The 16,639-nt window shown below is 36.8% G+C and overlaps 3 protein-coding genes and 1 long non-coding RNA gene across 5 annotated transcripts; 2 read left to right on the top strand and 2 right to left on the bottom strand.

The window, feature by feature from the left end:
- Window positions 1–2,075: 2,075 nt before the first annotated feature.
- Window positions 2,076–2,738, bottom strand: LOC124457238. The gene has a single exon (XM_047007520.1). The coding sequence runs from the start codon at window positions 2,736–2,738 to the stop codon at window positions 2,076–2,078; it is 663 nt and encodes a 220-aa protein (XP_046863476.1).
- Window positions 2,739–8,127: 5,389 nt separating this feature from the next.
- Window positions 8,128–10,922, top strand: LOC124457237 (afadin-like). The gene is made up of 8 exons (XM_047007518.1): window positions 8,128–8,188; window positions 8,698–8,766; window positions 8,854–8,876; window positions 9,253–9,315; window positions 9,570–9,635; window positions 9,722–9,795; window positions 10,402–10,508; window positions 10,900–10,922. Exons 4-8 carry the CDS (start codon window positions 9,289–9,291, stop codon window positions 10,920–10,922), a joined length of 297 nt encoding a protein of 98 aa, XP_046863474.1. The 5' UTR covers window positions 8,128–8,188; window positions 8,698–8,766; window positions 8,854–8,876; window positions 9,253–9,288.
- Window positions 10,693–13,868, bottom strand: LOC124458470. Of its 2 annotated transcripts, none has more exons than XM_047008481.1 (9): window positions 13,825–13,868; window positions 13,330–13,449; window positions 13,002–13,124; window positions 12,572–12,680; window positions 12,279–12,470; window positions 11,840–12,205; window positions 11,389–11,560; window positions 11,180–11,280; window positions 10,693–11,098 (listed from the first exon to the last, which is right to left on the bottom strand). In XM_047008481.1, exons 3-9 carry the CDS (start codon window positions 13,046–13,048, stop codon window positions 11,093–11,095), a joined length of 993 nt encoding a protein of 330 aa, XP_046864437.1. In that variant the 5' UTR covers window positions 13,049–13,124; window positions 13,330–13,449; window positions 13,825–13,868; the 3' UTR covers window positions 10,693–11,092. The 2 variants fall into 2 exon arrangements, with proteins under 2 accessions (XP_046864437.1, XP_046864438.1); XM_047008482.1 differs by having other exon boundaries at window positions 13,684–13,833.
- Window positions 13,869–15,257: 1,389 nt separating this feature from the next.
- On the top strand, window positions 15,258–16,248 carry LOC124458034. The gene is made up of 2 exons (XR_006952956.1): window positions 15,258–15,312; window positions 15,406–16,248. It is a non-coding gene; the product is annotated as an uncharacterized LOC124458034 (long non-coding RNA).
- The last annotated feature ends 391 nt before the right edge of the window (window positions 16,249–16,639 follow it).

Raw genomic sequence — 16,639 nt, 5'->3', positions numbered from 1 at the left:
CCTTCATTCATGCGTTCGTTGGCCTTACGATATAGCTGATACGCTCGCTCTGTACTAGATTCACCGCTGGCAAGATCGTCCACGTAAAAGCTTTTAGCAGTTTTTCTGAAAATCCCTATCGCACTGTAAATATTTGCTAATATGATGCCTTAACGTCGAATTAAGCAAAATGGTGACGAATTCACCCCAAATACGACTCTACAAAACGGTAAACTACAAGATTCAAATTGTTGCGCAGTACATCATCTACCCACAAAAACCTTAGGCTATCTCGATCCCTTTCGTGCACTTCAATGTTTAGGAAGGCCTTCTCTATGTCCGCTATTAGCGCTATTCTTTGCTCACGGAACCTAAGCAGAATATCAAACAAAAGTGGATTAAGTGAAGGTCCGATATGCAAACAATCATTCAAAGAGACACTTGACTTGAGTACTTTAGCGCTTGCGTCATAAACCACTCTAACCTTTGTCGTCTTGGCATCCTTTCGCACGACAGCTTGATGAGGCATGTAATGTATTTTGGCATGAGAATTAATCACACTATCTTTTCCTACCCTCTCTATGATGCCTAACTCTTCTTGGGCCTTAATGATAGTGTCATATTCCTTCAGTAATTCTGGGTTCTTACCTAGTCGTCTGATTTGTCCCTTCATTCTCTTAAGACTTAAGTCATAGTTAGTAGGTAAAGGATCGTGACCCTCCAGGGCAACCCCACTGAATAACGCGTACCGTCAAAACTAAGATCGTTTATGACCGATTCATGCACATCACTTACTTTGTCCTTAATTCCTAGGCTTTCTAAATCCCAAAAGTTTTCTACGTTGATACAAGTTTTATTAGCGGAGCAAAAATTTACCTGAGCAGTGGCGGGTTGATTCTTATCCGTGCTTCCAACCGGCCCTGAAACTACCCATCCAAGCACCGTCTCGATAGCCACAGGCTCCCCCTGCTTCCCTCGCATAATACGACCTTTCTGCAACGACCACAAGTAATCCGCACCCACGAGTACGTTTACCTCCAATTCCTCATTTACCTTACAAACATCAGACAACCACAACCCCTTCAAATGTTCAAAGTTATTTCGAACCACCTCCAAATGTTGATTACTAATTACTGATATTTCTGGTACAACATATGCCTCGATAGATACGACTTCACCACCCGACAACGAACTCAAATCCAATCGCACAACCCTTCTCAACTCGTTCTCTAAAGCCCTTTTCCCAAACGTTCCTATTCTCAGATTTTCTTCACGAACGACTTTACATCCCAACGCTTTAGCCGTCCTTTCAGTAACAAATGATCTCTGACTCCCAGAATCCAACAAAACCCTTACTCGTCCCGACTTACTACCAACCAGTTTTGCTTGTGCAGTTTGCAAAGCAACATTGCATCCTGCCTTTTCACAACTATTCTTAGGACTTACAAATAGAGTATTACTACTATTGGCATCTACATTCCCAACCTCCCCTTGTCCAACAGTTCCCTGGGGCTTACTTTCCTTTCCCGAATCACACAGAGCCTTGTGGTGATTCTTCTTACATATACTACATTTAATATTGTTGTCACAGTCACGAGCCATGTGGCCCTTTTCCAAACAAATATAACAACGACCGTATTTCTTAATAATATTCTTACGTTCCTCAATTGACTTGATCTTCTCACATTCTTCATGCCGATGACATCCCAGGCAGAATGCGCAACGAACCGGTCCCGATTTTGTCAGGAGGGCGCTTGCTGTTTTCGTATCGTTCCGCCTGGCTCCATTTGACGACTTCTCAGGATCACCATGCCGTTCTCGTTGCTCTCTCTGAACTCGATGCTCTTCTCGCAGCTCAACTTCGCACTTTAACGCTCTTAACATATCGTCCATATCCCACTGATGGAAGTTTTCGCCTCTCGTGATCAACAATCGAATCGATTCCGGTATCAAGTTCAAAACGTAAGGTACCACGATTGATGAATACGTAGCGCTGTCCACTCCCAATGCATCCAAACCTCGATGATGTGCTTCGACACTATCACACAAGTGACGAAGAGACGTAATATCTCTCGGATCTTTCACTCTATCTAAGTTCAAAAGTTTTGCATGTGCGCTCGTTGGACCGATTCTGGCTTCCCATAGCGTTCCTTCAACGCGTCTATTGCAGCGTTGTAGTTCGCCGAAGTCAAAGAATATCCCGCGATACATGACTTCGCTGGTTCGCCTAAGAGTCCCCGAAGATAATTGAATTTGTCAACGTCGGACAAACTTCCATTTCCGTGAATGGCGCTTTCGAAGGAATCCCAAAACTCCTGCCATTCGCAAACATTTCCATTGAACCGCTTAACGTGCAGCTTTGGCAATTTTGCGCAAACTGTTCTATTGGTCACCGACGCTCCTCCGTCAGACCTTAACGAACTGTTCATTCTATTTTCCGAAGCGCAATTGCCGTCAATCTTTTGGCGAAGCTTCCTCGCCATCGACTTTGCTTCAGAACTTATTCTTCCAGCTTCCTCGACTTCGCTGACAATGTCAAGTTCTGACGCTTCTTCGTCCCCAGCAATCAAGTTAAGGATGTCTTCATTCAGTTTTTGGAGCATAGCGACTGTCTCCAAGATTTTGTCGCGTTGCTCTTCCGCGTCATTCTTTCTTCGTTCATCGAATGCGTCGACTAAGCCTGCTGCCGACGCCACAACTTTCGTCAGGTAACCGCGATGACCTGCTCGTACTCTTTTCTTTCTTGCTAACTCCTCCATACTATCCGGCTCGAAGGACCACTTGTCGCAGAATTTACTGAGTTCGTCCAGAAAATTGATCTGCACTCTGATTCGTTTGTTTTATGGAGTTTATTAGCAATGAACAATCTTTTGGACTATTACAAATTTGAGTCTATTTATATGTTTACATTTCGTGACTTACGTGCACTTCTACAACATGAATTAATTAAGAGAGAAAATACTTAGGAAGTGTTAAGTATATACACCCTAATTTTTAATTATAATTTTGGCACACATAAAACTCTGCATGGGAACTTATAAAATCTGGCATGCAATAAAAAATATAAATGTAATATCCTAAATTATAAAACAGAGACATTTTGGTGTACAATACCTTTGCTCATCGACCTAGAGACATTTTGGTGAACAATACCTTTGCTCATTGGCGTAGAGACATTTTGGTGAACAATACCTTTGCTCATCGGAGTAGAGACATTTTGGTGAACAATACCTTTGCTCATTGGCGTAGAGACATTTTGGTGAACAATACCTTTGCTCATCAACGTAGAGACATTTTGGTGAACAATACCTTTGCTCATCGGTGTAGAGACATTTTGGTGAACAATACCTTTGCCCATCGACGTAGAGACATTTTGGTGAACAATACCTTTGCTCATTGGTGTAGAGACATTTTGGTGAACAATACCTTTGCTCATTGGCGTAGAGACATTTTGGTGAACAATACCTTTGCTCATCGGCGTAGAGACATTTTGATGAACAATACCTTTGCTCATCGGTGTAGAGACATTTTGGTGAACAATACCTTTGCTCATCGGCGTAGAGACATTTTGGTGAACAATACCTTTGCTCATTGGTGTAGAGACATTTTGGTGAACAATACCTTTGCTCATTGGTGTAGAGACATTTTGATGAACAATACCTTTGCTCATCGGCGTAGAGACATTTTGATGAAAAATACCTTTGCTCATCAGCGTAGAGACATTTTGGTGAACAATACCTTTGCTCATCGGCGTAGAGACATTTTGGTGAACAATACCTTTGCTCATCGGCGTAGAGACATTTTGATGAAAAATACCTTTGCTCATCGGTGTAGAGACATTTTGGTGAACAATACCTTTGCCCATCGACGTAGAGACATTTTGGTGAACAATACCTTTGCTCATTGGTGTAGAGACATTTTGGTGAACAATACCTTTGCTCATTGGTGTAGAGACATTTTGATGAACAATACCTTTGCTCATCGGCGTAGAGACATTTTGATGAACAATACCTTTGCTCATCAGCGTAGAGACATTTTGGTGAACAATACCTTTGCTCATCGGCGTAGAGACATTTTGATGAACAATACCTTTGCTCATTGGCGTAGAGACATTTTGATGAAAAATACCTTTGCTCATCAGCGTAGAGACATTTTGGTGAACAATACCTTTGCTCATTGGTGTAGAGACATTTTGGTGAACAATACCTTTGCTCATTGGCGTAGAGACATTTTGGTGAACAATACCTTTGCTCATCGGCGTAGAGACATTTTGATGAACAATACCTTTGCTCATCGACGTAGAGACATTTTGGTGAACAATACCTTTGCTCATTGGTGTAGAGACATTTTGGTGAACAATACCTTTGCTCATCGACGTAGAGACATTTTGGTGAACAATACTTTGCTCATTGGCGTAGAGACATTTTGGTGAACAATACCTTTGCTCATCGGGTAGAGACATTTTGGTGAACAATACCTTTGCTCATTGGCGTAGAGACATTTTGGTGAACAATACCTTTGCTCATCAACGTAGAGACATTTTGGTGAACAATACCTTTGCTCATCGGTGTAGAGACATTTTGGTGAACAATACCTTTGCTCATCGACGTAGAGACATTTTGGTGAACAATACCTTTGCTCATTGGTGTAGAGACATTTTGGTGAACAATACCTTTGCTCATTGGTGTAGAGACATTTTGATGAACAATACCTTTGCTCATCGGCGTAGAGACATTTTGATGAACAATACCTTTGCTCATCAGCGTAGAGACATTTTGGTGAACAATACCTTTGCTCATTGGCGTAGAGACATTTTGGTGAACAATACCTTTGCTCATCGGGTAGAGACATTTTGGTGAACAATACCTTTGCTCATTGGCGTAGAGACATTTTGGTGAACAATACCTTTGCTCATCAACGTAGAGACATTTTGGTGAACAATACCTTTGCTCATTTGTGTAGAGACATTTTGGTGAACAATACCTTTGCTCATCGACCTAGAGACATTTTGGTGAACAATACCTTTGCTCATTGGTGTAGAGACATTTTGGTGAACAATACCTTTGCTTATTGGCTTAGAGACATTTTGATGAACAATACCTTTGCTCATCGACCTAGAGACATTTTGGTGAACAATACCTTCGCTCATCAGTGTAGAGACATTTTGGTGAACAATACCTTTGCTCATTGGCGTAGAGACATTTTGGTGAACAATACCTTTGCTCATCGGCGTAGAGACATTTTGGTGAACAATACCTTTGCTCATCGGCGTAGAGACATTTTGGTGAACAATACCTTTGCTCATTGGTGTAGAGACATTTTGGTGAACAATACCTTTGCTCATTGGTGTAGAGACATTTTGATGAACAATACCTTTGCTCATCGGCGTAGAGACATTTTGATGAAAAATACCTTTGCTCATCAGCGTAGAGACATTTTGGTGAACAATACCTTTGCTCATTGGCGTAGAGACATTTTGGTGAACAATACCTTTGCTCATCGGAGTAGAGACATTTTGGTGAACAATACCTTTGCTCATTGGCGTAGAGACATTTTGGTGAACAATACCTTTGCTCATCAACGTAGAGACATTTTGGTGAACAATACCTTTGCTCATTGGTGTAGAGACATTTTGGTGAACAATACCTTTGCTCATCGGCGTAGAGACATTTTGGTGAACAATACCTTTGCTCATTGGTGTAGAGACATTTTGGTGAACAATACCTTTGCTCATTGGCGTAGAGACATTTTGATGAACAATACCTTTGCTCATCGACGTAGAGACATTTTGGTGAACAATACCTTTGCTCATCAGTGTAGAGACATTTTGATGAACAATAGCTTTGCTCATTGGCGTAGAGACATTTTGGTGAACAATACCTTTGCTCATTGGTGTAGAGACATTTTGGTGAACAATACCTTTGCTCATCGGCGTAGAGACATTTTGGTGAACAATACCTTTGCTCATTAACTTAGAGACATTTTGGTGAACAATACCTTTGGTCATCGGCGTAGAGACATTTTGGTGAACAATACCTTTGCTCATTAACTTAGAGACATTTTGGTGAACAATACCTTTGCTCATCGGCGTAGAGACATTTTGATGAACAATACCTTTGCTCATTAACTTAGAGACATTTTGGTGAACAATACCTTTGCTCATCGGCGTAGAGACATTTTGATGAACAATACCTTTGCTCATTGGCGTAGAGACATTTTGGTGAACAATACCTTTGCTCATCGGTGTAGAGACATTTTGGTGAACAATACCTTTGCTCATTGGTGTAGAGACATTTTGGTGAACAATACCTTTGCTCATTGGTGTAGAGACATTTTGGTGAACAATACCTTTGCTCATTGTGTAGAGACATTTTGATGAACAATACCTTTGCTCATTGGCGTAGAGACATTTTGGTGAACAATACCTTTGCTCATCAGTGTAGAGACATTTTGGTGAACAATACCTTTGCTCATTGGTGTAGAGACATTTTGGTGAACAATACCTTTGCTCATCAGTGTAGAGACATTTTGGTGAACAATACCTTTGCTCATTGGTGTAGAGACATTTTGGTGAACAATACCTTTGCTCATTGGCGTAGAGACATTATGGTGAACAATACCTTTGCTCATTGGGGTAGAGACATTTTGATGAACAATACCTTTGCTCATCAACGTAGAGACATTTTGGTGAACAATACCTTTGGTCATCGGGGTAGAGACATTTTGTTGAACAATACCTTTGCTCATTGGCGTAGAGACATTTTGGTGAACAATACCTTTGGTCATCAGTGTAGAGACATTTTGGTGAACAATACCTTTGCTCATTGGTGTAGAGACATTTTGGTGAACAATACCTTTGCTCATTGGCGTAGAGACATTTTGGTGAACAATATCTTTGCTCATTGGGGTAGAGACATTTTGATGAACAATACCTTTGCTCATTGGTGTAGAGACATTTTGGTGAACAATACCTTTGCTCATCAACGTAGAGACATTTTGGTGAACAATACCTTTGCTCATTGTGGTAGAGACATTTTGATGAACAATACCTTTGCTCATCAGTGTAGAGACATTCTGGTGAACAATACCTTTGCTCATCGGCGTAGAGACATTTTAGTGAGCAATACCTTTGCTCATCGGCGTAAAACATTTTGATGAACAATACCTTTGCTCATCAGCGTAGAGACATTTTGATGAACAATACCTTTGGTCATCGACGTAGAGACATTTTGGTGAACAATACCTTTGCTCATTGGCGTAGAGACATTTTGGTGAACAATACCTTTGCTCATCAACGTAGAGACATTTTGGTGAACAATACCTTTGCTCATTAACTTAGAGACATTTTGGTGAACAATACCTTTGGTCATCGGCGTAGAGACATTTTGATGAACAATACCTTTGCTCATCGGTGTAGAGACATTTTGGTGAACAATACCTTTGCTCGTTGGTGTAGAGACATTTAATAAACAATACCTTTGCTCATCAGTGTAGAGACATTTTGGTGAACAATACCTTTGTTCTAAAAAATGATCCATCGTATACATTAGCACTGTTCTTAAATGATCCCTTATATACGTTAGCACTGTTCTTAAATGATCCCTTGTAACCATTACCTTTGTTCTTAAATGATTCCTTGTATGCATTAGCATTGTTCTTAAATGATCCCTTGTACCCATTAGCATTGTTCTTAAATGGTCTCCCTGTCCCTCACCTTTCTTTTGTAACGACCCCTGTATGTATTACTTTGACAGTCTGTTATAAGTAGTGTACTACATAATGAATCCCGTCCGCGATCATCACACAATATACTATACATCATATAATATACTATGTATGTTAATCCTTGTTTATCCTTCCACCACCAGGCATCATTGCTACTACAAATGCTGAAGCAAGATTCGGCAAACATCGCATCAAATTGCTTCAAATTCAACTCACTTCAAATACGTCAACTTTTGGACTTTTATCAGCCAGAGAGGGACAAGCCTCCCGTCTCTTTGGACCTCATCGAAAAAGCAGTTAGTATTGCGGAGAGAACCGCTGACCAGAGCGCCCGCATTGATGGAGATGAAGTAAATCTTGAAGAAGAATCGGAACTACAATTACCATTCTTACTTCCTGACGATAGTTATTTCGTCGAGAATACTTGCGGCGTGCCACCAGGATTGAAGGAGTTAGGAGTTCCTTTCTCCTCTAATTGCCCCAGGTAGCTGGATTGGATAATCTCAATCCTCGTGTTTCGACCCGCCGAATTCATCGAGAAACGATCAAGTTTCCTTTTACCAGTTTTATTCATGCTTTCCGATGTTTTTCCTGCAATGTTTTCCAAAATTTTAAGAATGAAAAACATATAAAGAAGAGCTTTCGTAGAAGTTTCTTTCTAGATTAAAACTTTTCATGGAAAATTTACCTATCCTTAGCAAAAATAATTTAATTTGACTGTAGTTAAAATATATAATTTTTATGAAATAAAAAATCTTCCAAAAGGTTCATTACCAACTCAATACTTGATATAAGAAAAATGACACAATTGCTGATCAGTTATACTTCGAATTTTATACATACATATTCATCATGTTCCTCATTGCTCTAAATTGCCCTATTTACATATTCATCATAATACTGATGTTAACCCTAGCTCTTTCGCCCATGTTATACGTAGTTATTTCTAAATCTCGTAATGTTCTTCATTGCTCCTCATTGTCCCTTCTAAAGGTTTATGCAAACTTACAATCCAACCAAAGGCATCCGGATACTGGACAGTTCATTTTGAGGCTGTTGAAGGTAAATTTGCTCCATGATGTTCATTTGTTTTTCAAAAGATGATTTTATGTTTGCTCACGACAATTTTCTTTCTCTTTGAATTTTTAGTAACCGAGGGTCCTCCTTTAGAGGTTTGTTTACAGTATACGTATGTCTTTATCTTGAACTTATAATCCTTAATCACAGGATTAAGTTTTATATCATGTGAATAACTCTTACAAACCTTGGGATAATGTTTAAAATCATGTGGCGAAATTTTTAATTGCGTAAGTGTAGATTCGAATTTTCATTCGGGCTCCATGAGACTCAATTTTAAATCATGGAATTGGATATTTGTGTGTGAATGATCTAATTGTGAAAGATTATGTACATTCTTTGGGCTGAATGAAAAATCTCTCTCCATAGGCTCAATCCTATGTCACGGACCTAAAGCCATGGATTGAATCTTAAATCCAGGGGATTTTATCTTCAATTAATTTAACGGTTTTTATGTTGTTTATTTTGTAGACTATTAAAATTACTTTAAATAAAGGAAACAAGGGAATGGGCGTCAGCATCGTAGCTGCTAAGGTGAAAATCTTCAATTTCTTTACTTCTTCTCCCGCCGCGGCTATCATTAAGTTTGTAATGCCCCTAGTCTATCTCCCCCTGGCATTATCAGGCTGGTATTGGTCCCAAAATTCCCCTCTCCCTGCTCTTGATGGTTGTACAATCGTTGAAGGAGTATGAATCAAAACTATGTGTACCAACCTAAGTCCTCTCGTTAGTAAAAATCCAGGAAAAGAGTTAGTCCTGCATATCCAAAAAAACGCATTATATTTCAGGGCGGCGGTCAGGGAAAATCTGGTATAAACGTTAAAGAGGTTATTGCCAATGGACCAGCTGCTGTGGTACGTCGATTGATGTTTTGGACATTTTTAAGAATTCTTTTTATTGGATAAATTGATAATTTTTTTTTGTTTTCTTTGTGTTTTAGGATGGCCGTGTGAGTCCCGGTGACCAAATCATTGAGGTTGACGGCGAGTCCTTGGTTGGGATAGAACAAGAGGAGTATGTATTTTCAGAGTTTTTAATTTTTAAGTGATGTCTTATGGAAAAATCGCGTTTTTTTACGATACCTGAATAAATCCCAACATCGTGATGTTATTATTTACGTATAATATTAAGATATGAAAGAAACTAGAACTGTCTTTTGAAATATCAGCACAGTCTACAGTTAGTATTGTAGTTCAGTTGGCAGACATTGAAGGGAATGATTATCTTGTTACTATACCTGAGTACATCACAACAACGTGATGTTATTATCTATGATATTAAAGATATGAAAGAAACTAGAACTGTATTTTAAAATATCATCATAGTCTACAGTTGGTATTGTATTCAGTTGAAGAGAATGATTATCTTGTTACTATACCTGAGTACATCACAACAACGTGATGTTATTGTGTATGATATTGAAGTATGAAAGAAACTAGAACTGTGTTTTGAAATATCATCATAGTCCACAGTTGGTCTTGTAGTTCAGTTAAAAGAACATTGAAGACAATAACACAATTTTGTTATTTATAATATGTTACGTACAAACAGAAGACTACAGTAGAAATCGCTACATCATCAACGTGTATTTTTCCTTATTTCTGTTTCTTTCTTTTAAAGTGCTGTGAAGATTTTAATAAAATGTGGCTCCATCGTGAATTTGACAATTGCAAAAGGAGCTGCGGAAGGTCATGGTGTCGTGAAGATATTGAACGATGTCTTTATAGGTCAAAACAACCAATTCCTAAATTGGTCAAAATACCAAAACAAAATGGTAAATTTACCAATTTATTTGACCAATTTTATTTGGTTGTTTTACCATTAAATAAGCATTTTTTCAGGTGCATATCCATGACCATTTGACCAATATAGAGGATCTTTTAACTAAGCTAAAGAAAATCAATCACACAATTAGAAATAGCACATTTTTGCAAACACAGAATACTTAAAACCTCTACTACATGCCATTAATTAACACTACAAAAGTTTTCTACTTCATAGAAGAAATAAAATTATCGACAAAAGTTGGCAATTGAGCCTTACAATTGCCACTCGAATTTAAAAGCAAATGTTCTAAAAGAATAAATACATTTTTGCCATGTCCATTAACGCCTTTAGGATACTCAGCATTAAAAGTATAAAAAGAACTAAGTAAAATAATAACTGCGTTGACAATATTTTCTGTTTTCAACTTTGCCACAATCATCCCCTCAGCCACCAACATTATTGAATGAATGTTTCTTAATGTTCCTGTTGATAGGAGTCTAGGAGACGAACTTTTGTTAATGATCTCTTGAACTTCCCCCAATCTTTAACCCTTCAACAGAGATAAAATTATTCATCAATTTTTTCACACATTTATGCAGAAAATATTATTTGTGACAATACCAACTCTTACATCAACAATGTCCCAAAATAGCTTTTTGTTCATATCTTGATGGGTGCGTTGGTCATCTAACACAAAAGGCAAACATGCCATTATACACCAGTTCTTGACCTCTAAAATAATCAACATAGCATAGAATGAATATATTACCATTATCACTCTCTAAAGCATTAACACTTCAGTATAAATAGGGATTTTAACTTATTGATTTTTACACCAACCTTCCTCCTCTTCAACTGGACAATCCTCCAGCTCTTCAAGGATACTGCTGACATTCTTTTGCTTTGTATTTTTAATAGCAGACAGCATTTTATATTTGTGCAAATTCCATTGTTCCTTCATGTCTTGCACAACATCACTCTTCTCCAAAATACGTCCTAACTCTGCTTTCAGCTGGAAAAAATTAAACCAAAAAACTAATTATGTTTCTCTAAGTAATTGTGATACAACTGACAGTTTTGCTTACTAATGGACAGCGGCAGATTAATAATTGGCAAAAAACTCATATTCATAAATTCATATGCTACATATAATCTGTTGAATTAAAATTGTTTGTAGTACTAGAATCTAGTAAAGTATACCACGCACATATGAATATTACCCTCTCATCAGGCTAACATGCCTGATACTTCAAACAAACTCAAAAAATCAGAAAATAAAATGAAACCTTACTTCAACTCCCTTGGTGTGTTTGAAAAAAGGGTAGTCATGCAGAAGCTTCCAAACCCTTGTATTGTTCACCAAAATGTCTCTACGCCGATGAGCAAAGGTATTGTTCATCAACACATTGATCTTGCTCAAGTCTTGCGAGCCAATATTAAACATTTCAACCAACTGCTTTTGTTGAATTACAATAGCTGCTTTTGTTTCACCTTCTGGAAGAGATGGGAGAGAATTGCAAGCTGATTTCTTACTTTTCCTACCTGGTTTTCCCTTTGGAATTAGGACCCCTTCTTCAAGCCGCTTTCGTTTTTGAGCTTGGGATGCTCTTCTTCGCAGACTAAGGACTCGGTCTGCTATTTTGTTTGCCCATAGTTGCTGGAAAAAAAAAACAATGACAGTACTTTATGAAACTGAATTATGCAGCAATATAATTGATTTTTTAACCTACATGACCAGAACCAAATGATCCCTTTAAGAATGGATACTTTTGAATTAACATAAGAGCAATGTGTTTTCTTTCATGAACAGTTGGCGATTCAGTATGTGCCAAAATTGAAGAAGTTAATTGCCTGTTTAATGCATTTTTTTCATTTGGATTTAGTTCCTGCCTTTTCAATGCCTCCTCCACTGCTGGTTCCCACTACACACAAACAGCATGGTTTAATATGATATGGCAATCTTTATTAACATATTTTAAACTTGTAGTGTGTAAAAAACTACTTAAGTTTTAATGCTACTTACTCTTGTTGGCAAACAAAACTTGGACAACCAATTGGAATTGTTCACATTAGCTGTCAAGGGACTCCTTGGAACTAGGCTGGTCCTTGAGATGTCTCTCTGGTCCAATGTTCTTAAAAAATAGTAAAATTCAACCTTAACATACAACATAAAGAAGTAAAGAAATAACGCAACAAAATTTTCAAAACTCCAACACTGTATTTACTGTGGAATTTATGTAATTCCACAATGAGTAACAAAAATGAAAAGTGGAATTACATCCATTCATGGAAAGAGAATGTTAATTTCTTTATATAACAAAAGATTTTATATAACAAAATAATTGAGTTCAGGAAAATTTCCTAAGTAACTGAGCCAAACATGAAACATTGTATATTTATGAACTAGCATTAGAACAAATATTGTATACAAATAATGGCTTCAGCCTTCATACCTCATCATTTTGATGATCAGCTGAAGTACAAAGAACAATGTCTTCATTTACATCCAAGTTGATGGTTCTTATGTGGCTTGAATAGATGTACGTGTGCACTGTTGAAGCTGATTCTGACAAGCCCTGTTAATAGAGGATTGAATCATAAATTTTACTTATAGTGACTCTTCATCAAACATAATACAACATAACTAAAGCATAGAGGAACAAAACAATATATAGTAAGCAGACTAAATGCTTTTAAGCTAATTCAGGCAAAATAGGAGCAATGGTTCATCTGGATCCACACAATTACAACACAAACAAGTCAAGCTGGGTTGCTTGATACCTCATCATGATTTTCTTGATGATCAGCTGAATTACTCGGAATGTCTGGATTCACATCCTTGTTGATGGTTCTGATGTTGTTCGAAGTGACACAAGAGTGTGTTGTTGAAGCTGATGACCCCTGTTAATAGATGAAGCCTGAAATTTTACTGATGGTGATTTTATAACAACACAATCAAAGCACATGGAAGTAAAAAATATAATCAACAAACCAATGTTGAATTGAATTGAATTGAATTGTTGAAATTTATGAATATATTTACGTAGTTACATACACGCCATGTTCTTTGCGTGTTATATGTTCAAGGTTTAGATTATACTCATATGTATACAATAAAAACAGATGTTTGTTTACCTTTGAATTTGATTGTCTGTTTGTATACATATATGGATATATCAGAATGCATGTGAATGTGAAATAATCTTTTCTTAAAAGTTTTTCAATGATTACAGCTAGTTATAATGATGTTAGGGAATATGAATGGAGATTCTTTACCATTAAGTTCATTTTCGATACTCCTAATAACTCTTTTCACATTGTAGTTGGAGAAATGCTTTCGTACAAGCTCTATCCAGGTTCACTTTACTTACTGCGACCAGTGGCGCATATTCATGAAATGAAAACGAAGAACATGGAGACGATCAAGACACTTCTTACCATCGCTCAAACGGATGGTAATTACATCAGAAGTCTTGGCTCGAGGTAGAGAGAATCATCTTGCTATATATTATGGTTGGTGTCTACGACTGAAAATATGATCGATTGTTTTTCATCAAAGGAAAAGTCTAGGTCTTGTCTGTAGTCTTATCTTTACGATATTGCTACAGTCTTTACCTTTCATTTTCCAAGTGCTTTGTTGACTGTATTTCATACCCTTCATCAGAGAATCATTATCACAAATGTACATCTGTAATAAATATACATAAGAAAATGAAGTTTTTTCTCAAAATATTTTTTATTTGAAGATATTTTCTACGTATGTATTTAACGTTTATGTTCGTCTTGTTGAACACTCGTTTTCGTGGCTCAAATGCTCGTTCCGCTCGGCGCATATTTTTACGTTTCCCTAAAGTCATTGTTTTCATTCTAGATACTGAAATGCATTTCCCAACTTGAATTGGTCGGCACTAGATCATGGTCAACTAACGTACGCGCCACATATTTTCTTACTAGGAGTTACTATCGCAAGGGAAGTGCTGCCCCTCCACCGAATAAGGTAAAACAGTTTGGAAACTGCTATTGCGTGTTTTCCATCATTTATCATCTGCCATAAACAATACAATAATGAATGGTAAAAATAAAAATACAGCAAGAAACCGCAACAACTCGTATACTTTGTCATTGCATAAAGACAAGCTAATTGTGTCATCTTTTATTTTCAAATTGTCATATAAATCAATTTATAGAAGTAGATGCAAGAAGTAACACTGTATGTATGTATAATTATGCTAATTTCAAAATGGAATAATTGGATGAACAGTTTTCAAAGCTCATTTTACAAAAATTTGCATATTGTCATTTAGAACTCGGCCAATAACAATTAAATCATGTTAACCGGAGCTTAAATTTGATTTTGTAAAATATGATTCTGTAAAAAGCCACATGGTTGATGTAAACATTGTGGACATTTGAACAGATTTTAACCTTGAAAAGTTTTTTGACTTTGAAAAGACATATGGTTCCTGTTGAAAATGTTTCATATTTGTCAAAAGCTTAAAGTTTTGTTTAAGACAGTTCACAATTCTGATTTTGTTCTTTAGGTTGAAATAAAAACACGGCATGATTTCTTGTTTGATTTGTGTCACTTTCTTTTAGACTGCTTTTTGTGAAGCTCATTCATGTCAGCGGTGAGTTATTAAGCTTGTTAATCTTGTGAAGAAATTAAAATCTATACCTATATATAAATAAGATCATAAAGCGCTCAAATATAACTATGAATATTATATCTATATGTAAATAAGATCATCAGCAAATACGATAAAGGTAAGTTATTTTTTTAGGCTTATTACATTGCCTTCTCATATTCCCCTTTTTATGATAATGCAACAGTGTTTAAATATTATCTTTTTTTTGTAGATTTCTACATCTGGGTTATTAATTGAAGAATCAAGAACAGACTTTCAAAATACGACGATTTACGCTTTCAATAATGGAAATGCTATGAATAATGACTGCAACGACTGTACCATTCAAGTTTGTATGTGTATAAAAGTGATTCCTCGCTAAAACAACTGAGTAACATGAATCCAGGTGAAAACATATGATATACTAACAAAGAAGCACAGGGAGACTTAAGAGATACATATATGACACCATATAACAATTTGTATTGATGGATGTGTTGATCTTGTGCTGTTGGCAACCAAGTGAATGAAATAATTTATGATGAAAACGTATGACTGACGAGAATCGATTGAGCATTGAAGCACTCACCTCCATATAAGGTGAACTGTGCGTCGTTTGTGCATGCCGATTGGATAGAAATTGGAATGCTATGATTAAAGGTCACATGAAATGCTTGATATAACTTTGCTTCATATGAAAGCTTAGCTAATGATTAGCCTATTCGCCAAATTTGAAAGTCCAATGTTTTATATTTTATGAGATATGGTCTTCTTCATGTATTCATTATGCGAATGATTTTACCGCACTACATATTGCGTTTATATATGGCAATAAGGCAAATTGGCAATAGAGAAAGCGAGAAAAGATTACAAAGATTTCAATTCAATTTTGGTCAGATGTACTTTCTTTGAAATGTCTGCCTTGCAGTAGTAATGGATTGATAGTACTTTACAATACAATAACCGCACTTCAAGAATTGCAAATTCACTGGACCTAAGGTGAACAATGTAATGTTATAAAGTAGAAATGGACTCTATTTTTATTACAGATATGATATTAAATATTTTCCTGTTATTTGTAGTACTAATAAAAATTATTATAGATGCAACATACATGATAAACACACCCATCTAGATTCGTATCTTCAAATTTTTTTCCAAACTTCCTGCATAATAATATAAAGTTTGTGTGTTTAATGTGTTTGACTGTTTGTCCATACTTGCTTGTAATTTTCTGATTTGAGTTAATGTACAGGTGTGGTAACTTTTTAACTTTGTTAAAGTTATTGTCAGGAAATTTAGAAAACTCATTGTCTCCAGCAGTGCCATCCACACAGTGAACCACAATCTAACTTAAGTGCTCATTAAATGAAATGGATAGTTTTCAATTGAGCATATTGATTTATCACGAAAAATTGATAGGTAATCATAGTACAGGTGCAGCCAGATTGAATGTTGAGTTGTGA

The sequence above is a fragment of the Xenia sp. Carnegie-2017 genome, unplaced genomic scaffold, assembly GCF_021976095.1.
Source record: "Xenia sp. Carnegie-2017 unplaced genomic scaffold, XeniaSp_v1 HiC_scaffold_6, whole genome shotgun sequence".
Taxonomy (NCBI): domain Eukaryota; kingdom Metazoa; phylum Cnidaria; class Anthozoa; order Malacalcyonacea; family Xeniidae; genus Xenia; species Xenia sp. Carnegie-2017.
The sequence above is the reverse complement of the archived record's forward strand: the minus strand, read 5'-3'. Positions and strand labels throughout refer to the sequence as shown.